The 24,463-nt window shown below is 36.0% G+C and overlaps 1 protein-coding gene across 2 annotated transcripts in view; it reads left to right on the plus strand.

Annotated features, from left to right (window-relative positions):
* The first annotated feature begins 373 nt into the window (after positions 1-373).
* The window catches only part of MED23 (mediator complex subunit 23), a 56,963-nt gene continuing 32,873 nt past the window's right edge, over positions 374-24,463 (plus strand). Inside the window, exons 1-13 of one of the 2 annotated variants that reach the window (XM_060190445.1) lie at positions 374-581; positions 1,585-1,616; positions 1,750-1,837; positions 6,060-6,184; positions 8,611-8,722; positions 10,926-11,024; positions 11,588-11,689; positions 12,130-12,199; positions 14,145-14,257; positions 15,521-15,616; positions 16,190-16,207; positions 21,020-21,220; positions 23,628-23,771. In XM_060190445.1, coding sequence (XP_060046428.1) covers positions 534-581; positions 1,585-1,616; positions 1,750-1,837; positions 6,060-6,184; positions 8,611-8,722; positions 10,926-11,024; positions 11,588-11,689; positions 12,130-12,199; positions 14,145-14,257; positions 15,521-15,616; positions 16,190-16,207; positions 21,020-21,220; positions 23,628-23,771 — 1,248 coding nt within the window. In that variant the 5' untranslated portion in view covers positions 374-533. The remainder of the gene's footprint in view (positions 582-1,584; positions 1,617-1,749; positions 1,838-6,059; positions 6,185-8,610; positions 8,723-10,925; positions 11,025-11,587; positions 11,690-12,129; positions 12,200-14,144; positions 14,258-15,520; positions 15,617-16,189; positions 16,208-21,019; positions 21,221-23,627; positions 23,772-24,463) is intronic. The other variant, XM_060190446.1, reaches the window with a different exon arrangement.

The raw sequence follows: 24,463 nt of genomic DNA on the forward strand, positions 1-24,463 counted from the left end.
AAGGAAGGTGTGATTTCAACTCTTGCCTGCAGGCTTTAACTGCACCACTGGGTCAGACCCTCACAGACATCAGATTGACTTAATAAGCAAAAAGCACTTCCCGCAGGCTGCAGCCTTATGGTTATTTATTTATTTGTTTTTTTGTTTTTCGCCTAATCTGAAATAGCCAAGAACCAGTTCTGGCCGCAGCCTGGGAGGTGGAGACCTGTAGTCAACCCCGCCCCTTTATCTAAATCACGGACCTTTTCCATCGGCGGAACCTTCCAGCTGGGGACTTAAATTTCGCGGGGGGTTTTGTAATCTTGAGGAACGAGCCTTTCTTCCTGGTTCCCTGCTGTCTGCTGAGCCCCAGGACTGGGGGTGGGGTTGGGGGTGGGAGGGCTAGTCTTGGTGGAGGGATCAGAGGGATAAGTACCCGGAGTGCGGACCTGTCGCTGTGCACTGCAGGCGTCTCTATAATCATCTTCCGCTCGGGTCTCGGAGCTCCGGCCTGACCCGGGCGTAGCCGAGGTCTCCGGGGAGTGGTGGGGGCGATGGTGCAGATGGAGACGCAGTTGCAGAGCATTTTTGAGGAGGTGGTGGTGAGTGGGACCCGGAGATGTCGGGTCTGGGGAGCGACTCAGGGAGGGAGTGGGCCTCGGCCCGCACTTCTTTGTTGTGAAGCCCAGTATGCGCGGGCTCAGGACTGGAATGGTCTGGGGGGCATCTGGGGGTGGGGCTGGGGGGTGGTCTGGGGGAGATCTGGGGGTGGGGCTAGGGGGGGTCCTGTCAGGTGTCAAGTTCAAAGTCTCCTGGGAGCACATAGCGCTGAGTGACAGGCGAGCAGCTTCCTTCCCACCTGTCCCTCCTTGGGTGCTTGGGTGGGGACTAAGAGGACTAGTTGCATTTTCCCCGAGATTAGGAAAAAAATGTTCTTCTCTGGGTGTGGCTTTGTACTGCTCAGAGTTCCAGTTAGTACAGGAAAGCATGCAACAGGACATAAGAGAGAGACAGAACAACCTCATTTGAAGATGAAAGTACGACCAGATCATTATGGTAATAGATAATGGTAAAGGTCTAAAAAAATGACTAGGATTCAAAAATGAGTTATCCAGGTTGCAGGATTCATTTTTTTTTGTATGCAAAGTTAATACTCAAGAGATCTTTACACAAAAATCAGTTGTTATTATTAATATATTTATTTACTTATCGCTGGATAGAGACAGAGTGAAATTGGGGGGGGGGAGAGACACCTGCAGCCCTGCTTCACCACTCATGAAGCTTTCCCCATGATAGTGGGGACCAGGAGCTTGAACCCGGGTCCTTGTGCACTGTGATGCTGGTGCTTAACTAGGTGCGCTACTGCCTGGGCCGGTAAAAATGATCACAGTGTAAGCTAAGTGGGATATTCACTAATAATGAAATGCCTTAGCTTACGTTGTATCATTTTCAGCAGAAGTCTGTTCCTCCTTCAGGGGGGAACAAAGAAAAATAGTTGGGAATTGTGTGGAATTATACCCCCCATATCCTATGGTCTTGTTCTTGTTTCCATTTTATAAATAATTTTTTTAAAGTTGATATTGTTTACTTTTTTATTATTTGCAGAAGACAGAGATAATAGAAGAGGCCTTCCCTGGGTGAGTGAATATGCATATTAGATGTGTGTTTGTGTGTGTGTGTGTGATTTATATAAGTCTTTTTGCAAGATTTTCAGTTTTTGATTGAAATGCTTTTGCAAACTACTTGTGGTGAATATTTTTTTTCCTTTAGTATGTTTATGGACACCCCGGAAGATGAAAGAACAAAACTCGTTAGCTGTTTAGGGGCCTTCAGACAGTTTTGGGGTGGCCTTTCTCAGGTGAGTACTTGCATTCAATCCTTGGTCATTTTTTGACTTTTTTTTTTCCACATTACTTTGATGTTACTGTTATGGTGTTCCAGTAAAGGGAGAAATGAAACTGCTGCTGCTGTTTATTTGTTTATTCTGGAGTCTATTTGTCTCAATCTGTCTACTTCCGGTGGAAAACCTAGATTGAGAAGTCAGGTTGATGACCAGACAAGATAGGGTGCTTTCAAGAATTCCCACAGATTAGATTATATAAAATAATTTGCATTCCTTTCTAACTTATTTAGCCCACCTCAAAAGAGAGAATAACTTTTTTACTATTAAAGCTTGATACAAGGGCCAGGTGGTGACTCACTTGGTTGAGCGCACATGCTACAATATGCAAATACTTGGCTTTTAGCCTCCAGATTCCACCTGCAGAGGGAAAGCTTTATGAGTGTTGAAGCAGTGTTGCTGGTCTCTCTCTCTTTCTCTCTCTCTCTCTTTCTCTCTCCCTTTCTATCACCACCTTCCATCTCGATTTGTAGCTCTCTCTATCCAGTATATAAAGATAATACCAGAAAAAAAAAAAAAAGGACTGGAACATAATTGATACAGATATACTATTAAAAAAAACACAGCCCACAAAGTCACCTCTTGGGATTAAACTCTTCATACAGTTAAAGAAACCCACCTTCAGGCAGCTGACCAAGGAAGTGCAGGGAACATTTGGATATCTGATAAGGATTGAAGAGAAAGTAAAGCTCCTTAGGCAAATAACTGTCATCTCTAGGTTTTCTAAAATTTCCTTTTCATAGTTCTGAAAGTGTACTAAAATATAATCTTACCTAGAGAAAAGATTGCCTAAGTTTAGCAAGTCCTATAACAATGTTTTAGTTAGATAAATAAAAAAAATCAAGTTTCTATAGAGATGGGAAAGATGATCAGAGGGCTCTGAACCCCACTTCTATCAGGACCCTGAGAGAGAAGAGGAACAAAAGGAAGGACACTCAGAAGTAGTAAGAGGTGTAGGTGTGAAATAGAAAGGAAGAGAAAGCAGGACCGTAGAAAAAATTGTCTGTGTGTGTGTGTGTAAGAGGAGGCGTTGTCAAGTAGTAGTCAGCTCTTATCTGTGATCTTGGGAAATATACTGTGGTTTCCCATGGAGGGCATAGGGATGCAGAACTCTGGTGGTAGAAAAGGTAGGGAATTATACCCCTGTTGTCTCATTTTGTAAATCATTATTAAATCACTAGTAGAACAATAAAAATTAATAAAGGTACATCCATGCTATAACAAAGACAAAAAGATAACCATAATAAAAACAAGGGAAAGGTACAGTAATATCTAGTAATAAAAAAGTTACCAATAAAGTATATCCATCAAAAAGACAAAATGTGGGGAGTCGGGCCATAGTGCAGCGGGTTAAGCACAGGTGGCACAAAGCGTAAGGACCAGCCTAAGAATCCTGGTTCAAGCCCCCGGCTCTCCCTGCATGGGAGTCGCTTTACAAGCGGTGAAGCAGGTCTGCAGATGTCTGTCTTTCTTTCCCCCTCTCTGTCTTCCCCTCCTGTCTCCATTTCTCTCTGTCCTAGCCAACAACAATGACATCAATAACAACAATAATAATAACTACAATAAAAAGGGGCAACAAAAGGAAATAAATAAGTCAATATTTGTAAAAAAAAAAAAAAAAGACAAAATGTAAGATTCTTTACAGGGTCATACTTCAAAGGAAGGAATAATGGATAATGGATGGGACTTGAACAGAGAAAGGGAAAATGCAGGGTGGATTAGCTATGGTCAATTGCTGCAAAGCCTAGGACTGTAAAAGGGAAAGAAGGGGCTTGAGTGTTCTATGGTGGAGCAAGACAAAGTGGTGGTGAAGGGTGTGGACCAACACCTATCATGGGAATAAGCAGATTACACATGACAATAACAGTCTTGCAAACGAATCATCATTTCCCTCCCAGTTCAGGGTCCTGGCTCCCCACCTGCAGGGGGTTACTTCCAAAGCAGTGAAGCAGTTCTACAGGAGTCTTTCTCTCCCCCTCTTTGTCTTCCCCTCCCCTCCCCTCTCAATTTCTCTGCCCTTCTTCTTCTAGCGTTTGCCCTTCTTCTGGAGCCAGTCAACAGGTCAGGTTGAAAGCTGTCAGGAGCTGCTTGTTGCTGGCTTTGAAAGTGACTGGGATCCATGTGGATTCAGTCGGCTAGGAAGGATCGTCAGTTTCCCCAATGAATGGGTACTCACGGGATGCACCACGAGAAGGTCCATCCAATGCATCCCTCTGCCCTATCCAATAGTAATAACAACAATGGAAAAAATGGCCTCCAGGAGCAGTGGATTTGTAGTGTAGGCCTGCGCTTAACCCACTGTGCTACCACTGACTCCCTGTATTCAATATCTTACATTTGTTTCTTTCCCTCTAGAGGTATTTGCTGTCTGTAGAGTAATTTTGGACAGTGACCACATGCTACATACAGTATTCATTAGTACATTGTTTTTTGCACCTTAATAATACATTTTGAAAGTAATTCTAGGGCTGGGGAGATAGCATATTGGTTATGCAAAAAGGTTCATGCCTGGGGCTCGAAGGGCCCAGGTTCAGTCCTTAGCATGACTATAAACCAGAGCTAAGTCATGCTTTGGTAGAAAGGAAAACCTACATTGATCCATTAAGAAATATTCCTGTCTTCCTCTGTTATAGCATAGAATTCTGTTGTATAACTGTACCTTACTTTAACAAATCCCTAACTGGTAGACATTTAGTATATGTATTTCCTTTACTATTTAAAGAAATGCTAAATGACTAATATTTTATATGGGACACAGAAGAAATTCTAAGATAGAATTACTACACCAAGGGTATATCTGTCTGTAATGGTAATAAAAATTGTCTGATATCTTTCCAAGAAAGTTACCAATTCATATATCTTTTGGCAATGTCTGAGATGATCTCTTTTTATAGAATCACAAGAGGATGTTAACAAATTATTTTACATTGTTGTCTGTCCAAAACATCTCTTTTGAATGCATGTTGAACATCTTTCCAAAATAATAATTCATTACACTTCAGTAATTTTTAAAAATTGTATTCTGGATGAACCAGGAAGTATTTGTAAAGGTATTTCTAAGTCAGCATTACATGTTTAGCTATCCATATGTATAGATAACAGTGGTAGTGCAGAGGAGCAATGCATATAGTTTCTTCTTGAAGTTAATTTAGAAAATAAGCTGATAAGAGTCTGTCACATTTAAAATTATGTCAACCTAGACATTTCATCTGTTTTTTTCTTTCATAGTTAATTGAACACTTAACGACTAGATTCATACTAAATTCTTCTGATTCTAAAGTATTATCCCATTATAAACCCACCCCCCAGTGACAAAATTACTTATATTTTATATATTATATTTTCCATTCATGTCACTGTTTACAGTGTCTTACACAATCTGTTAAGTTTTTCTATTGACTGAATAGGTTAAAAAAAATCTAACTCCTTTTGGTTCCCATGTGGTATAATTGGAGGGACTTTTATATGATTAAACATGTTAAGCTTAATATTACTGAAAACTTAAATCTGAAGGTTTTCATTGCGATTAAAAAAAAAAAAAACTGTCTTGTGGGGCCAGGCAATAGTGCACCAAGTTAAGTACACACATTACCATGTACAAGTACCTGGGTTTGAACCCTCCCTCCCCACCTGTAAAGAGTATGCTTCACATGCACTGGAGCAGGTCTGCAGGTGACTGTCTCTATCTGCACCACCCCTCTCAATTTCTCTCTGTCTTATACAATAGAATAGAAAGAAGAAAAGGGAAAGAATGGCCACTGGGAGTGGTGGATTCATAGTGCCAGCGCCAAGCACCTGTGGTAACTTGGTGGCAATAAAAAACCAATTAATGGGGCCTAGTAGTGACGCACCTGGTTGAGCATCCATGTTACGATGCACAAGGACCCGGGTTTGAGCCCCCAGTCCCCACCTGCAGGCAGAAAGCTTTGCTAGTGGTGAAGCAGGTCTGCAGGGGTCTCTCTCTGTCTCTCTGCCACCCACTTCCCTCTCAATTTCTGGCTGTCTCTACCCAATAAATAAATAAAGATAATAAAATTTAAAAAAATTAAAAGTTGTCATGTCCATGTATGCCTCTAGTGGAGTGTCTCATTCATAGTCTTGCTGTATTTCCATGTGCTGTGTTAACTATTTGTTCTGTATCTTAGATTATATAAAATATGATCATTTTCTGTTTTTTCAGGAATCTCATGAACAGTGTATCCAGTGGATTGTTAAATTCATTCATAGCCAGCATAGTCCTAAGCGAATTTCCTTTCTTTATGATTGCTTAGCAGTGGCAGTTGAGACTGGCCTTCTTCCTCCCAGGTATGGTGGGTTTGAACAATATAGAAGATTTTCTTTTCTTTTATTAATGTTTGAAAATTAGTTAAGATTGCTATAAAAAAAAGGATGGGGGGCAGGTGGTAGTGCACTTGGTTGAGGGTACATGTTATAATGCACAAAAACTGGGGTTTGGGCCACCAGTCCCCTCCTACGGAGGGAAAACTTTGTGAGTAGTGAAACAGCGCTGTGGGTGTCTCTCTGTCACCTCCTTCCCACTCAATTTCTGGGTATCTCTATCCAATAAATAAATGATTTAAAAAAAATTATATTTATTTTCCCTTTTATTGCCCCTGTTTAACACTGTTGTGGTTATTATTGTTGTTATTATGTTGTTGTTGTTGGATAGGACAGAGAGAAATGGAGAGAGGAGGGGAAGACAGACACCTGCAGACCTGCTTTACCACCTATGAAGCGACTCCCCTGCAGGTGTGGAGCCAGGGGCTCGAACCAGGATCCTTAAGCCAGTCCTTGCGCTTTGTACCACGTGCGCTTAACCTGCTGCACCACCGCCCAACTCCCAATAAATATATATTTTTTTAAAAAAAGGATGGAATGAGTAAGGAAATTAGACTTTCTTTTAGTTTCTAGGATACAGTGCTGTTAGAATTGTAAACTGAAAGCGTCACAACTCCAGCTTTCAGTTCAGGGGCTAAGATCACTTACTTTGATGAGCTTGTTCTAGTTAACTTTTGCTAAGCTTGAACTACTTCAACACTATGGCTTAAAATAATAATCATCCTAGGGGGCCAGGCAGTGGCACACATATTATTACCATGCTCAAGGACCTGAGTTTGAGCCTCCTCTCCACACCTGCAGAAGGACGCTTCATGAGCAGTGAGGCGAGCCTGCAGGTGTCTTATCTTTTTCTCTCTCCTTCTCTATTTCCTCTCCTCCTCTCTCAATTTCTCTCTGTCTTATCAAGTATAATAGAAATAAAGGGAAAAAAACAGAAAGAAAGAAAAAATGGCCACTGGGAGTGGTAGGTTCATAGTGCCAGCACCGAGTTCAGCAACAACCCTGGTGGTAGTAAAAATAAATAAATAAATAAACAAATAAAATAATAATAGTAATCATTCTTTTGACTTGGGAGGTGGCACAATGGATAAAATGTCAGACTGTCAAGCATAAGCTCCTGAGTTCAGTCCTGCATTGTATATGCCTGAGTGGTGCTCTAGTTTTTTTCTTTCTCCCTCCAGTCTTTCATTAATAAATTACCCCTTAAAATGTAATAATCATATTCATTTTACTACTTTATAAATGTTTGCCTTTTCATGAGAAAAACCAGAGCACTGCTCAGCTCTAACATAGGATAGTGCTGGGGACTGAACCTGTGGACTTTGAGGTCTCAGGCATGCAAATATAATAGTGCACAAGTTATCAATTTATTACTAACACTCATAGTTATGTTTGTTGATTCAGTCTAGTAAGCAGTATTTTCTCAAGGTCTTGTGATTATCATCAGACTGTTGCTATCACTGGAGTTATCACAAAGACTTCCTTATTCATATGTCTGATGGTTAGTGCCTGCTGTTAACTGGATCCTCAGCTGAGACAATCAGGCAAAACTACACATACCTTTTCCATGTGACCTAGACTTTTTACATCTTGATGAATCAAAGACCAGCCATTCAAGAGGGCTAATCAAAAACTATAGAAGTCTTGCCTTGAATGCCTTACTTAACACTTAGTTTTGGGGTTTGTTGTTTTTTTTTTTTTTTTTTTTTTTTTTTGCTTCCCATGGAAGGAGTGTCAGTGTCACAGAAGTACATTTGGGATCAAAAATTGCACTGCAGTTATCTTAGAAAAAATACAATCTGGTGGTCTTAGAGGTGGCACAGTAGATAAAGCACTGGACTCTCAAGCATGAGGTCCCAGCCCCTAGCAGCACATGTACCAGAATGATATCTGGTTCTTGTTCTCTCTCTCTTTTCTTGTTAACAAATAAAATCTTTAAAAATAAGTAAAAATAAAAACCCTTAAAAATTAAAAAAAAAAGAAAGTAAAAATACATTCTGGGCAGGGGAGATAGAATAATGGTTATGCAAAAAGACAGGTTCAGTCCCCCACAGTCCCATAAGCTTGAGCAGAGCAATGCTTGGGATGGGGATTGGGGTGGGGAGAAATGCTGGTGGGGGGACAAAAAAAGAAAAGAAAATATTCGGATCCAAAATGATATCAATATTTCCCTCTAGCAAAAATGTATTACTTAGTTCTATTTTGTGTTTAATCTTCTATACAAGTAAAAAATGTATAAGAGTGTACATGCTTTTAAAAAAGCATACATGAGAAAGATGTATCTTTAGGAAAATACAATGACAAAATAATATTCAGAATATAGAGATCTTAGATGTTATTAGAACTTGCAAAAACTTTTTTTTGTAACTAGAATGGGGTCTTTCTTTGTTTAGAATGGTTTGTGAATCCTTGATAAACTCGGACACACTTGAATGGGAAAGAACACAGCTTTGGGCCTTAACATTTAAACTGGTTCGAAAAATAATTGGAGGAGTGGATTACAAGGTATTTTTTTTTCTAATTATAAAAGTAAATCACTTTCAGACATAATTTACTACTGCATAGGTCTTATTTTCAGATGGAATAAATTAAGTGGAAGCACTTATAAAATCTGTGTTTTATTGTTTTACTTTGTCTAGGAGATTTAAAATTGCTCAGTGGTTCTCAAACCTCTCTTCCCCTCCCAACATTCTTAAAAGTGCAGATGACTACCATTTTCATGATGAGTCAGTGATTCACCAAACAGATTCTGAATCCCTTCATGTCACTAATCTTAGAGATGTTGGGTCCTCTTTCCAATGTAAGAGCACAGAGCAAGGTGTAGAACTGAGAAGGGAGGTAGGTATCTAGGTACTGAAGGGAACACCTGCTTCACCTTTCTTGAGTTCCTTGGTACTTTTTTTTTTTTTTAATTTCTTTATTTTAGGATTAATGGTTTACAGTCAACAGTAAAATACAGTAGTTTGTACATGCATAATATTTCAGTTTCCCCCCAAATAGTTCAAGCCCCACTAGATCCTCCTCTGCCATCATGTTCCAGGACCTGAACCCTCCCCACCACCCCAGAGTCTTTTGCTTTGGTGCAATACACCAACTCAAGTTCTGCATACTGTTTTCCCTTCTGATCTTGGTTTATAACTTCTGTCTATGAGTGAGATCATCCCATATTCATCCTTCTCTCTGACTTATCTTACTTAACATGATTCCTTCAAGCTCCATCCAAGATAGGGTGAAGAATGTGAATTCACCATTTTTAATAGCTGAGTAGTATTCCATTGTGTATATATACCACAGCTTACTCAGCCACTCATCTGTTGTTGGACACCCGGTTGCTTCCAGGTTTTGGCTATTACAAATTGTGCTGCTATGAATATAGGTATATACAAACCTTTTTGGATGGGTGTGTTTGGTTCCTTTCCTTGGGAGTCTTTCAAGTACTGTGCTCTTGATCAAAAGCAATTGTATACATTTTATCTCATAATATACTTCAAGATACCATATTAGCAGAAAGCACGCTTCATTCAATCAACTTAGATTTGTGCTTTATGTCTGCACTTTGTTTAACCTTAAATTTCTTAACTGATAATGACTTGGATAATTGTTGATGCACACTAAGATTTAACACAAAATTGAATTTAACTAGCCCTTTCTTATTAATTTCACCTTACTCATACCTCAGTTTTCTTTGGTAGTTTAAACACAGTTTTTACTTTGCTATGGTACTTTGTAATTGCTTTTCATTTTGTCTATACATATAGGTCTGTCTTTGTTTATAAGATTGATCACCAAGTTTACTCAGTAATTACGAGTTAAGTGAGATTTCTTATACATCAAATTCTGCTCTGAAATAATGCAATTGGTACTAGATAACGAGATGACAACAGAGTAGGTGATCATCCTGGAGGTGGTGCAGTAGGTAAAGCATAAGACTCTCAAGCATGAGGTTCTGAGTTCCATTCCAGGCAGCACATGTACCAGAGTGATGTCTGGTTCTTTCTCTCTTTCCTGTCTTTCTCATTAATAAATAAATAAAATCTTAAAAAAAAATAAGTTAAAAAAAACCACAACTAATAGAGTAGTCTTGTTTTATATGTTTAAGAGATTGAATTGCTAGATGGATGACAAGGAAAAATAAAATCAGATTATAACAAAGGGAAGGTGCAGATAGGGACATTATTCAAAAGGTTAATACTATCATTCATGTTTTTAGTCCTATTCAAATAATTTTTTCCATAAGTACAAATTAAGCCTTTTTGATTCTTTTAAAAATAGAAACTCAAAGTTTAGTGAGCAGAGAAGGCTTAATTTTTCATTCAAATTATAAGACATTCTTAGAATTCTGTTTTGGATCATGATTTCTGTTTGGTTGGGTTAAGAACTTGATTTAAGGGTGGGGGTAAATAACATCATAGTTATGCAAACAGACTTTCTTGACTGAGGCTCCAAAGCCCTAGGTTCAATTTCTTGTACCACCATAAGCCAGAGTGGAGCAGTGCTCTGGTAAAAAATAAATAAAAAAGGAAGGAAGGAAAGAAGGAAGAAGGGAAAGAAAGGAAGGACTTGATTTAACTATTCATAAAAGAGGAAGATTGTAAGCTTGAGGATAGCTTTTTTTTTTTTCTGAATATGGAATCTTGAAAACTTAGTATATATTTTAACTAGCACAGAAGACATTAGTGTTAACCCCTGTCTTTTTTCCTGTTATCAGGGTGTTAGAGATCTCTTAAAAGTGATTTTGGAGAAAATCTTGACGATTCCCAATACAGTGAGTTCAGCTGTTGTACAACAGCTTCTGGCAGCAAAAGAGGTAATTTAGACATGTCTGCGGTTCATTGATCATGACCTTGGCAATGTCTGGCTTTAAATAGTTTTTGCTGTTAAAATTTTGGTGGTTTGTGGAATGTTCCATATGCTAATTTATATAGGAATCACTTCTATCTTTATAGATAATTATAATCAGTTATTTGTATGAACATTTCAAGTGGAAATTTTAATATGATTTTAAATTATGAAAACAACAATATAGAAATTAAACTATTTTTTAACCCATGGTTTTAAAAGATGTTTTTTTTTTTTTTTCCAGTAATGCTGCAAAAGTTGTTGCTTTGACCTATTAGTCTCTCGAGCCTACCAATATTTAAAGCATTTCCAATATTATTTACTAATCTTTCACAATTTAGTCTTTTGTTAATTCATTTTTGACATTCTTCACATGTGGATGACTTTTACTATGCTAGAATTTAAGCCTAGTAAATCCATGAAAATATTTGACTTGTTAGTACTTTTGTTGTGATTGCCATTATTGCATTTAAAAGTACTTACATGTGAGACTATTCAAGATAAAAAAACATTGTGTTTTATTTTTCTTAGGTTATAGCATATATCTTGGAGAGAAATGCTTGTTTATTACCAGCCTATTTTGCAGTCACAGAAATCAGGAAACTATATCCTGAAGGAAAGCTTCCACACTGGGTAAATTTTACATTTTGTAAAGTAATGATGAAAGTTTTAATAAAAAAAAAGTTGATATTCTATTTTTATGTGCTATTTTTTAAATTGACACTTCTATCATTGAGTAAGGTATATTTTAAAAATAATTTTGATGTATTTATTTTGTTTCCCCTATGTTCTTTTGAGACACTTTACATATTAGGTGATAAAAAAATATGCATCATCTCATCAAATATCTAAGAATTTAGTGATATCACATGGTTTAGCTCCAGGCTAGATGCACTGATAATTGTTCAGAAGGAAGCAGAGGAGAACTAACTTTTGTTCAATTATTGTGTGCCAGACATTGTCCTAAATCTTTACTTATTACCTCACTATATATAAATGATTATTATCTTTACAACAGTCTTGACTTTATTTTTATTCTTACTTAGTATTTTTGCCTGTTTGATTGTTTTTAGTTGCTTGGAAACCTGGTCTCAGACTTTGTGGATACCTTCAGGCCTACAGCAAGGATAAACTCCATTTGTGGTAGGATTGCACTTTATTTACTTCTTTTTTTTTCTTTCTCATATTTATTTATTTATTGCTTTCACAGGGGCTTTACTCCTCCAGGCATTTTTTTTTTTTTTTTTTAGGTAGAAGGGAAGATAGAGAGATACAGGGAAAGATACTATAGTACCAAAAGTTCCCCCAGGGTGGTGGGGGCCCTGTTCAAACCTGGGTTGTGTTTATGGCAAAGCTTTCACCTCCCAAGTGAGCTATCTTGGTAGCCCAGGATTATAACTTAAAATATGTAGGCATGAGAATTGGGTAGTGGCACACCTGGTTGACTGAATATATTATTGTGCACAAGGAACCAAGTTCCTGCAGGGGGAAGCATCATGAGTGGTGGAGCAGGGTGGCAGGTGTCTGTCTCTCTCTCCATCTTTCCTCCCTTTCTATTTCTTTCTGCTCTATGAAATAAAGTAAATAATGTTTTGTTTTTTTTAAATAATAAGATAAAATATATAAATAAGAAGTGATCTGACTGTTGAACTGGGTTGAAGGATGCCATCTTGTACATGTTATGGTGGCTTCACATTTCTGTAACTCTGGAAACTTAATAACCCTTTACTTGTTTTCAGATACTTTTTGCTCGGGTAGATAGATAGCATAATGGTTATACAAACAGACTCTCATGCCTGAGGCTTTAAAGTCCCAGGTTCAAGCCCCTGCACCACCATAAGCCAGAGCTGAACAGTGCTCTGGTAAAAATAAATAAACAAATAAATAGAACACATAGTTTCTTTCTGTAAAATTTAGAAAATAATGATACAACAGATACTTTTTGCTCTAAGTGTAGGAAGAGAAAAGCAACTGGGTATAAACTACTCTAGTATATGTGTTTTCTGGTGATTTGGGGGAACTTTTTATTAGAGTTGGTAAAGACATCAAGCGATTGGAAATCTCAGCAATCTGCCTTTTTCTCTGGCGATAGTGCAGAAGACTGTCAGACTCACACCACTGACAGTCATACATACACTCTTTGTTTTCTTTCCATCTTTTCATGTTTCGTTAACTTCTTTGAATTTTTTTCCCCTTCAAATTAGCCTGTGATTTGTCAGGTTTTGCAATTCTAATAAATAACTCTTGAATTCTTTCTAGAAATTATGATAACCTATGGTAAGCGATTTGGAAATATGTACCAACTACTGTTAACTCAGTAACTAAATATTAAGTGCTTGCTTTGAACCAAATGTCATTCTAGATTCTAGAACTGTTAACATAAACTAAATATTACAAAAGACTTTCATATGTAAGGCTATGACGTTCCATGTTCAATTCCCTGTACCACCATAAACCAGAGGTAAACAGTGCTCTGGTCTCTGTATTTTTAATTTAATTTTTTTTTTTTTTGGTGTGTGTCTTTCATTAAAATAAACATTTCTTTAAGATGTTGATTTTAAGGTGCTAAGCAGCTAGATATGTGGGCTGATGTTTATATGCTGCATCTAAGGTCTCTAGGAAAATCCTGAGTACAGTTAGTAATGATATGTAAACTATAAACTATAGATCTATAAACTGTTTTTTATAAATGGCCACACAGTAAATATTTTAGATCTTATGAGTTAATGTGTTACAAAGTTTTTCACCCCTGCCGTTGTGCAGAAGTAGTGTTTTAGTAAAACTACAAAGATGGGAGCAAGTTGGATTTGGCTCATGGATTATAGTTTGTTGACCTCTAGTCTGCCCTAAACAGTTCAACAAATGCAATATAATTTTCATTAGGGGTGCATTGTACAAGTTGATCTTAACTATCTGGACTTAACAAAACAAAACAGTATTTCTCTCCCAGATTTCAAAGTTAAATTTCAAAGCCAATGCCTATTCATTAACTAAGTTTACAGTTGGATGGTACTTACAGAATGAAATAGCAGGCACTGCTGCATTTATGTATTTAAGTTTACTTAAATACAGTTTTAAATACATTCAGGTCGATGTAGCCTTCTGCCAGTTGTGAATAACTCAGGAGCCATTTGTAATTCATGGAAACTGGATCCAGCTACTCTTCGTTTTCCATTAAAAGGCCTTTTGCCTTATGATAAGGTATGTGCTAAATATTATAGAACTTTCAGTCCATCTAACAATCTTCGTCCTGGAATGTATGTTGTGTGATACTAACTTGTCTCTTCATAGATTGAATAAACAAATATTTCATGAAAGATAGCTTATAGATTATCAAGTGACTCCAGTATTTAAGTATAACTTTTTTTTTTTATTGTGGGTATTTATTTATGTTCCAGTGACCCACTTGTGGTAAAGTACTTGGGAATTAGTAATGTGAGCTCTTAACTTGAAACCTTAATTTCATTCTTCCACTAAAAAGCAAGGACCAAAAGTACATTTGCAGTGTCCTTAAGTTTTGAAAAGTAAGCTCTTTGTTAATTTTCTTTAAGTGATAGTAATGGGAGGAGGGTAAATGATACAAGTGAAAATTCACACACCAAAAAAAAAAAAAAAAAAAAAAAAACAATATTAAAATGAAACGTAATCTACAAAGACAAATCTACAAAAAATTGATAAATACATATTATTTTTGGTATTCAAGTGGTAGCAGAGCAACATGTGGGAACGCTTAATATTTCATGTAAATATGTTAATTAAAATAATGTACAGAGTGGTGAGGAAACTTCTCCAAATATCATAAAGAAAAACTAGTCAAAGCAAGTTGACAGTTATGGGCTATTAGTCAGCACAATCTTGTGATATGAAAAAAAGAAAACCAAATGGAATTCATAATCACCAATAGTAGTGGAAACAGATAAGCTTAGTGTTCACTTAATAAGTGACAGACACTGTCAAAGAGCTTTGAAACAATCCTTGTTGTAACTGTTACCTTACTATTTCCATTAAGAGATGGTAGACAGTCTGAATCTGGAGTCTATATTTATATCCTGTGCTGTTTAGTCATTTGTCCTCTCAAATTTGGCAAACATGTTTGTGTTTGCACTTGTGGAAGAGTGACTGGAAACTGCCTCCATTCTTTGGTTAGTTGTCTGAGCAAAAAAAGTTATTTTCTATGCAGTGATGTTTTGGACTTGAATGTGCCTATAGCTACAGTCTTTTTTAAGTTTATCAACTTTGTGTGACTTTAGGCAAGTCCTGTCACCTCAGTTACAGCTTTCCAAATGAGGGGTGGGAACATACTAACTATAAATACTAAAACCCTATGATTTTTTCCCACTAGATACTGCCTACTGTGTGAAGGTAACAAATGCCTGTAGAGGATTATTTGATCCCAATTTTAAATTATTTGAATTGACATTTATTTTAATTTTGAAGCAATAATTTTCTTTATTTTCTTTAAAGGATCTGTTTGAACCACAGACTGCTTTGTTGAGATATGTATTGGAGCAGCCTTATTCCAGGGATATGGTCTGCAATATGCTAGGTTTAAATAAGCAGGTACTGTACTATGCTGGAAACCTAGTAAATTCTGCATAGAGTCTGCACTGTTCTTTCTCTTTCTTTTGCTATAGCTAACTGAGCAAAACAGTTAAGAATTATTTGATGATTTTTTAAATGATTCATTTGATTTATTAAACAATGTATTTTCCTATCACTTATATATTGCTTTAGAATATTTAAATTAAAAAGGATATATATATATATATATATATTGAAAGTTGGTTTATTTTGCATTGCTTTTTTTCCTATAAGGCCAGTTTCAAGTATACCCTTTGCCAGAGAAACCTACACATGACCTAACCACAATTTTTGACTTTTTTTTGTTTGTTTGTTTGGGTGCCCATTTTTATAGCCCTTGGTAGCTTTAATGTGGCCTCATTTCTGCTTTTTTTTTCTTTTTTCTTTTTTTCTTTTTTGATGTTTGCTTTTAGTGGTTGAACATGTGGGAGGGTTTGTGCTGACGCTGGGTTCCTTGAGGCTGGCCTCATAGTCACTGTTTTGTCTTTTCTTTTTTTCTTCCTTTATTTTTGTTCTGTCCTGTCTTGTCCTGCCCATCCTCCAATGCTCTAGACCTTGAACATTGCTCAGGTATGTTCACAACCTTACTGTTGTATTGTGACTAACGATACGCTGGCCGCTTTGTAGCCACTGATTCCACTTAGAGAATACATGTATGGTCGGGGCTTGAAATTGGCAGGACCATGCTGAGACCAAGGCCACTAAAATGAATTTCTTCTTGGGATATGAGAGTTATTTTTTGGTGCATTGATTTTGTTTTTGTATTTTTGTTGTTGTTTGTTTTTATATATTTTTAATTTTTTTTTTTTTAACAAGACAACACCTGGCACATAAAGCCTGTTATGTTTTGATGGATTGTTTTTCCTTCCCACTCCATTTTACCGTTTTTCATGCTTTAGGGCTACAACAAGCCTGGTGGAATTTTCAGAGATGGAAAGATTTGTGGTGGCCAATATCTTTCCAGATTATTAATACACAAATAAACAACAGCATTAATAAAATTACTTATGTTGCTTTGCCTTAAAACAAAAACCAAATTAAAAACAAAACAAAACAAAAGTGGGGGGGGCACTTTAAAAGAAATCTGCTACTTTTAAAAGCTGGAGTGGTAAACTTTGAACAGGGCAGGTATTTTTGAAACTTGGGGATTGACTAAGATTTAAGCAATCCTGTACCTGCTTGACAAACACCCTTGTTTGTCTGTATTTGCCAAGAGGGTTCTCCTCCCAGCGTGAGCTCTTCTCAGTTGAAGCTTACCTATGGTGAGAGAAAATCTTGATGGCCAAACTTTACAAACCAAACTCTTACATAGTCCCAAGTCTGCTCCAAGAATTTTCACCTTTCAGATTTTAAGCAAAATAGTGGTTCCAATTATTTTTGTTAAAAGTTTTTGAGCCCAACATATTAAAATACACCAGCTTTTTGATTTTAAAAAGACATTCTTCTCCAGGTTATATAAAATAGCGTTACTGTTTGCAATACTATAGTGAAGGTTGTGCCAGTGCTTCCATTTATAAAGCCCTATTTTTAAGGACATATAGCTTGGCCATAAAACTTGCTCAGTGTTGAAACTTTGCATGCCAGACCTCACCCTAGTAGCAGTATCTCTTTTATTATTTTAAGTTTTTCCTTCTTAAAAATTTACCCATGTTTTCTTATTTGGACAAGCCTTTTTGTACCTGTGAAACTGAAATTATTTCACACTACGGTATCTGACAGTTACCTCCATAATCTGTCAAATTTCCCTCTCAAATTTCAACTTCCTCATTCTGATCAACTTTCACTTGAGTTAGAGGTAAGTATTCAGCTAATTTGGAAAAAACAAATGTTTCATGCTATGTCTTAAAACCAATTTTTGCAGTGAACTTTTTAGTCATACGATACTTAGTTTTTTAGTTTTGTGGAAAATGTACTACTCATTGTCATTTGAGCTGCAAGAATGTCCCGTCGTCCCCCCACCCCCAACCTCACCCCAGGTATCTTTAGCTAGTCATTAACTTTTTTCTTTGGGGGACAGCTCTTAGACTAAAATTGACAAAAAATTAGAAAAGACTACTTCTGATCTGATCCTTTTAATAACAAGTTTCAACCTAAAAGAAGTTTATGACTAAGACATAAATCCATAAAAAATAAAGTTTATAATGGAAATGCTGACAGAACATTATTAGTATTGGTCCCCCTGTAGTGTAAACATTGTCAAAAATTCACAATTCATCAGTAACTGTTTTGGTAGTGGAAAATATATGCTGGATTGATTTGATATATCATTTTTACCACCTGAAAATAGAGTTGAAAATGAGAAAACACAATTTAAGACGCATATAAATAAAAGAAACAATATCTTACCACATCTTTTATCATTATAGAACTGTATCTTGCACTATACTTTCTTGTCCTTTCTCTAGCAATGCAACAATTTACTGAAAGCTTGAAAACTTTTGAGAGCTGTTCATTTTGCATTTTCCAGTAGGAATTGCGCTATGTCATGTTAAAATAGGTCACATTGAGAGCATCTAAATAGCCCACTTGTGTGACCAGTAAGGTGGAATGAGCACAGTGGAAAAATCCTGTTTTGTGTGTTCACACAAAAGTTTGTGTTCTTTCTACTGTGTAAGAACATTTCAGAATACAGATACTCTTCACACTGGTATGTGGTGTATGAACTCTTGAGATAGCACTTTATTAATATCTCAGAGACACCTTTTAAGGTGATGTTAACTGACGTACTGTCCTAGTTTTGATTGGCAGAGCATGTGATAAATGATACACAGGATTTTTCTTCCTAACTTGTTCTGAATAAGTATTGCTTTAAAATTGATTTCTAGCACTGAAACAAATGATTTGAAGAAACCCACTTAAGAACTATGTGTTAAAATTTTACCACCAAACCTGTATATGAAAAGTGTTAGGGACTACTTGATAAAGGATATGTATTACTAAGACTGAAAGTCATTATCATTTTCCATTTGCAATAAAGGTGAAAAGGAATCAGTGACATGGATGGAAGTTAATGTAAACCACTCTATTAATTCTCCATTCCTGGTTTTCATCTTTAGTAAAATAAGTTTCCACTACAGTCTGAGTTATTATGAAGAAGTTGAATTGTTAGAATAGGTTTCGTTTAAATAGCCATATTAATATGATGTCAACAACCTGATTCAGTCTGTATCCCTGTATCATAAAGTCTTAAATTTGCAAGTTTTCAGAAAGCATGTTGTGAATAACCATTTACTTACAGAATTGTTGTACTCTAGTGATTGATAATTAACCTTGATTCACAGATCATTAAAATTCCACTTTGTGAAAATAATTATGTGATGGAGAGTGTCAATTTTAATGTACTTGTCTTTTATTAATTGAGTACTGAAGTGAACTCTTTCTGAAGTAGTTATCAGCTCACATCATTTTATATTTTATTTGTCTTACTTTTTTGATAATATGAAGTTTGGCAGATAAACAAAGCAACATGTCTAGACTGTTCTTAAGCTTGACTTGAGAAATATTCTTGGCTTTAACCAAAAACACTTGACAAACAGATTTAATCCTGGTCATTATTCTGTTACCCTTAATACAACATTACAGTGTGCACCATAGAGATTCCCTAGTGATTAAATTATTAACAAAAAATCTTGAGTTATGATGAATATTGAAAAATCAGCAACAGTAGCTGTAGGATTTCTAGTTCTTACTGTATCAAAATATTAATATGTTTTTTCCTTAAATTACTGGTTGTATGATCATCACTACCCTTTTAAAATATGTAGGTAAAAAATTTAAAAAGTCTGTTTTTTTTTTTTTAAGTTAAATAGCTATATTGAAAAAGAAAACTTTTTACCAAAGATTACACCAAAGTAACTCAGGTGCTAAAAACCAATTTTATTTAGTTTGCTCTTTTTTTCTGAAGCAGATTGATGGAAGACCATTATGGAAGGACGAATAAATGACAAATTGGTTAGTTTCTAAACTAGAAAAAAATTCCCATCATAAGTGAAAAATTCCTACTGGAAATTCTGGCTTTCCCTCTTTTCACAAATTTTTCTGACTCTTTGAATGATCTCACTCTAAATTTGTGTTGTCTGACACATTTCTTAGGTTGTTGGTGGTTGGCAGAACTAGTGAATTTCAAGCCCTGTACACAGTAGTTTTGCATGCTGGTTTAAGAAATAGTTTGTAGTGTTGTCTGTTGCACTTTGCTCTGCTTCATAATGATAATTACATTTGGAGGAAAAGTACTGTAGTTTCAACTGGTGGTGTTAATATTGCTATTTGTAAACTTGTAATGTGGTTGAACTGTGATCATGGCATTGTGTTTTTGGGAAAAAAATATGAAACAACCGTTGACGCTTACTGTTTTGGACAGATGTTTTGTTGTATCTGCATGCTTTAAAAAAGTACAGCTATATTGGAGCTATACAAAGTTTGGAGCTGGCAAAGAGCATGCAAAATAGAAGGGGATTGCTGTTCATTATGTTATGTATTTTTCTTTTTCCAAATTTGTCCCCATTTTGCATTTTTCCCTAAGGTTAAAAAGTCATATCCCTTTTTCATGGCAAAATATTGATAATCCTGTCTGAAGTTTGGAATGCAAATATCTATATCGGTAGCAGTTTTTACTAGAAAGGCTTCCAACTGCCTGGCTTCTAAGTTATAATAATAGTTACAAAGTACATATGAAAATGGCTTAAAATATAGCTTAACCTATCTCTTTTGGTGAAAGTATATTTTTTGAAACCACTTTTAAAAACCATGATATTTTTGCCTCTAGAAAGGGAAGCTGCATTTTCATTTTAGTGTTTCAATTCAGTTCTTTCTTGTTTTAGATTTTTAAATAGTCTAGTTTGAAATTAAAGCTGCATTATGTTTTACATTTAAGAAGGAAGAGCGGAAATTAACTTTTGAGATAATTTTTTTTTAAAAAAAAGATCAATATTAAGCATTAAAAAGACTGAGTAATCTGGGAGCTATTTAGGTATATATCTTTAGAAATTTAATATTTTGAGTTTGATTGAATTATTAATAGTATTCATCTCAATTTCATCTACTTTTCCAAATGCGCTGCTTTTTCCCAAAAGATAAATAACAAAATCCTCTAATATGCAATGCCCCTTATCAAACTGAAACCATAGTATCTGTAGTAAAAGTGAAAAATGAGAACGGGAAGTATATTTTGTGTAAAACTAGAAAAAATAATTTTTGTAATGAAATTTATCCTCTGATAATATAACGTGATGCAGCTTTAATAGACTAAATCTAACCTTAACTTTCTAAGTTCAACTTCATTCCATGCTTCTCAGCCTCCTGTTAATTAATGCCCATTAACTGGTAACTTCTGAAACTAACTGGGAGGCTTTTGGAATACTGTATTTGGTCTCTACCCTACAGCACAAGCAGCGCTGCCCTGTGCTGGAGGATCAGTTGGTGGATCTGGTGGTTTATGCTATGGAGCGATCGGAGACTGAAGAGAAGTTTGATGATGGGGGAACAAGCCAACTCTTGTGGCAGCATCTCTCCAGTCAGCTCATTTTCTTTGTGCTTTTCCAATTTGCCAGTTTCCCACACATGGTCCTTTCTCTTCATCAGAAGGTATGTACTAAATCTTCTGTCCACACCACCTCACCTGTTGATTGGTATGTTTTAGTATGGTATAGACATTGCCTGGTAATTCTGATAGTGGCAGAAGTTCAGAGCCCTAATAATCTGTTTTGTTCTGTGATTATATAATTTAAATTTTCACATTAAAAAAAATCACTCTAAAAAACTGGATTTAATTCATGTACTCACAGTGCAAGGCAAGGAATCCCTCAGTAAAGGAAAACTCTAGGTTAACATTCTAATTGTTTGCATAGTAGAAGTAGTTTTCCATGGAATAGGGATGAAGAATAGTTCCTACAGTAGACGTAAGAACTGACTTTATCAACAAAAGCTTGAAGTTGTAGGACTTGTAGGGCAAATGGAAATTTGCTAAGTGGAAAAGATCCTAAATTATTTCCATAGCCATAAATTAGATGTTTGCAAAGGGATAAATAGACCTGTATGAAAACTGAAATGAAAAAAAAAAGATTAGGAGAGAAAATACTAATGAATTAAAGAGGGCAAGACCAGACATGGAGAACTTTATATTGCCAAGTGTTTGGTGCTAGACTTTTCTTTTTCTCTTTCTTCCTTTCTTTTTTTTTTTTTTTTTTTGAGGGGCCAGATAATGAAGGGAAAAACTTAAGAATATACAAATTTGAAAAATGACTATTCATGCTAGCATGTCGGTAGACAGTGGCATAGTGTTGAATTGGGGGGTAAGCTAGGGCAGAAGCAAGGAAATCAGCAAAGGAGCTACTTCAGTGATCCAGGTAAGAGATGCTGAAGGTTTAATCCAGAAGTGAGAAGAGGAGGCATAGTCCAGTTATACTGAAAGAACTTGGTGGTGCTAGGTAGTAGAGGGAGTAGCTAAATAGAGACTTAATTCACTGGTTGCTGCTTTGGCAGCAAATAGAATGATAGGATAAGGAGTCCATAAAAAGGAATACAAATGAAGAACAAGTGTTAATGGGAAGAGTTGGTTTTATTAATAGTAAATAGTAAGGTTCTATTTAAATGAGAATAAAAGTAATAATAGAAAGGACAATAAAAACAGTTGGAATGAAGTTAATCATATACATAGTATCTCTACAGTCTGCATTATTTAGGAGAACATTTTTATTGTTAAAGTTGTTAAAAATTCCTTCGATTAGGGTGCTGGGAGTGGTGTGCCCCATTGAGTTCACATGTTAACAATGTGCAAGGACCTGGCTTCAAACCTCTAGTCCTCACCTGCAGGGGGGAAGTCATGCTGCATGTGTCTCTTTCTCTCCCATCTCGATTTATAAATAAATACGTGAATATATATTTAAATAAATAAATATTGAAATAAATATGTAAATATATATTGCTAAATAAAAATAAATAAGTAAATATATACTTAAATAAGTAGATAAGTAAATATATATGTAAAAATTCCTTCAACTACCACTCACTCCTCTCCATTGGTTTTTGCTAGAACCTTCAGGAAACCAGGTAAAATTATGTTGAGCCCTTGAGAATCACAAAAAAAAATTCGAAAGATAAAACTTTAATTCTTTTGATATAGAAAAATATTCCTGATGTTTTGATGAGACATTTTTCTAATGCTGTGCTGTTAAAAAAAATGGGAGTGAACCTAGAGCCTTACACATATACGATGCCACTGAGCTGCATCCCAGGTTCATTTTTTATTCTATATTTATTTTTTGTTTAAACTCTTTATTGGGAGATTAATGTTTTACCTTCGATAGTAAATATAGTAGTGTGTACTTGCATAACATTTCTCAGTTATCAACATAACAATACAACCCCCACTAGGTCCTCTGTCATCCTTTTTGGACCTGTACTCTCTCCACCCACCCACCCGCCCCAGAGTCTTACTTTGATGCAATACACCTATTCTACATTTATTTTAAAGAGGGGAGAAAGTGGTCCAGGAGGTGGTGCAGTGGATAGAGCATTGGACTCTCGAGAATGAGGTCCTGAGTTCAATCCCCAGTAGCACATGTACCAGAATGATATCTGGTTCTTTCTCTCTACTCCTATCTTTCTCATTAATAAATAAATTAAATCTTGAAAAAGAAGAGGGAGGAGAGACCAAAACACCACTTCACCACCCGTGTGATGAGACATTTTTAGTACTCATTTCAAATTAAACCTGATTCTCATGCATACACAATTAATTATGTTCTAAAATATTTGGCTGTGGATATATGTAGTTGTTGGGTGGGTTAGGAAGGAGACACAAAGTATCAGAATAATGTAAAATATTTTCTTAGTGTGCTGGTCAGTTGACTATTACATGCCTAAGTTAGGCTGTTGACTTTCTGAAAGTTAGTCTCATCACTTTACCCCTCTATTATCTCCCCAGTGTTGCTGTATCTATCTCTTTAATTAGCCACATTAGATGTGCATTTGTACTTTTTTTTTTTTACAGTTAGCTGGACGAGGACTAATTAAAGGTAGAGATCATCTGATGTGGGTTCTCCTGCAATTCATATCTGGAAGTATTCAGAAAAATGCATTAGCTGACTTTCTTCCTGTCATGAAGCTTTTTGACCTGCTATACCCAGAAAAAGAGGTGTGTTTTACTAAACAGCAGTGTGTTGACTTAATGGTACCTAATTGATGTTTAAGGACTTAGTGTGATTTTGAGAAAAGAGCACTGGATTTGCAGTTTGGAAGCCTTGGTGGGGTGAACATTCTGTATGCATTTGACATTAGTTTGCTCATATGTAAAAGTATGTACTTGTTATATAAATTCTGAAGTTTATAATAAATCTCAGGTACACATCTAGTATTTCAAGCTCTCTATCTGCGTTCTTCATAAATTTGTATTTTTTAAAACCACTAAAGCTTTTTTAATCTCTATATATCATTGAATGACCTAAAACATCAGTGTCTTTTATCTTTTTTTTTTAAATTTCTTTATTGGGAAATTAATGTTTTACATTCAACAGAAAATACAATAGTTTGTACATGCATAACATTTCTCAGTTTTCCACATAACAATACAACCCCCACTAGGTCCTCTGTCATCCTTCTTGGACCTGTATTCTCCCCCACCCCCACCCCCACCCCAGAGTCTTTTAATTTGGTGCAATACGCCAATTCCAGTTCAGGTTCTACTTGTGTTTTCTCTTCTGATCTTGTTTTTCAACTTCTGCCTGAGAGTGAGATCATCCTATAGTCATCCTTCTGTTTCTGACTTATTTCACTTAACATGAATTTTTCAGGGTCCAGCCAAGATCAGCTGAAAACAGTGAAATCACC

This window comes from Erinaceus europaeus, chromosome 4 (assembly GCF_950295315.1).
Source record: "Erinaceus europaeus chromosome 4, mEriEur2.1, whole genome shotgun sequence".
In the NCBI taxonomy this organism is placed as follows: Eukaryota; Metazoa; Chordata; class Mammalia; order Eulipotyphla; family Erinaceidae; genus Erinaceus; species Erinaceus europaeus.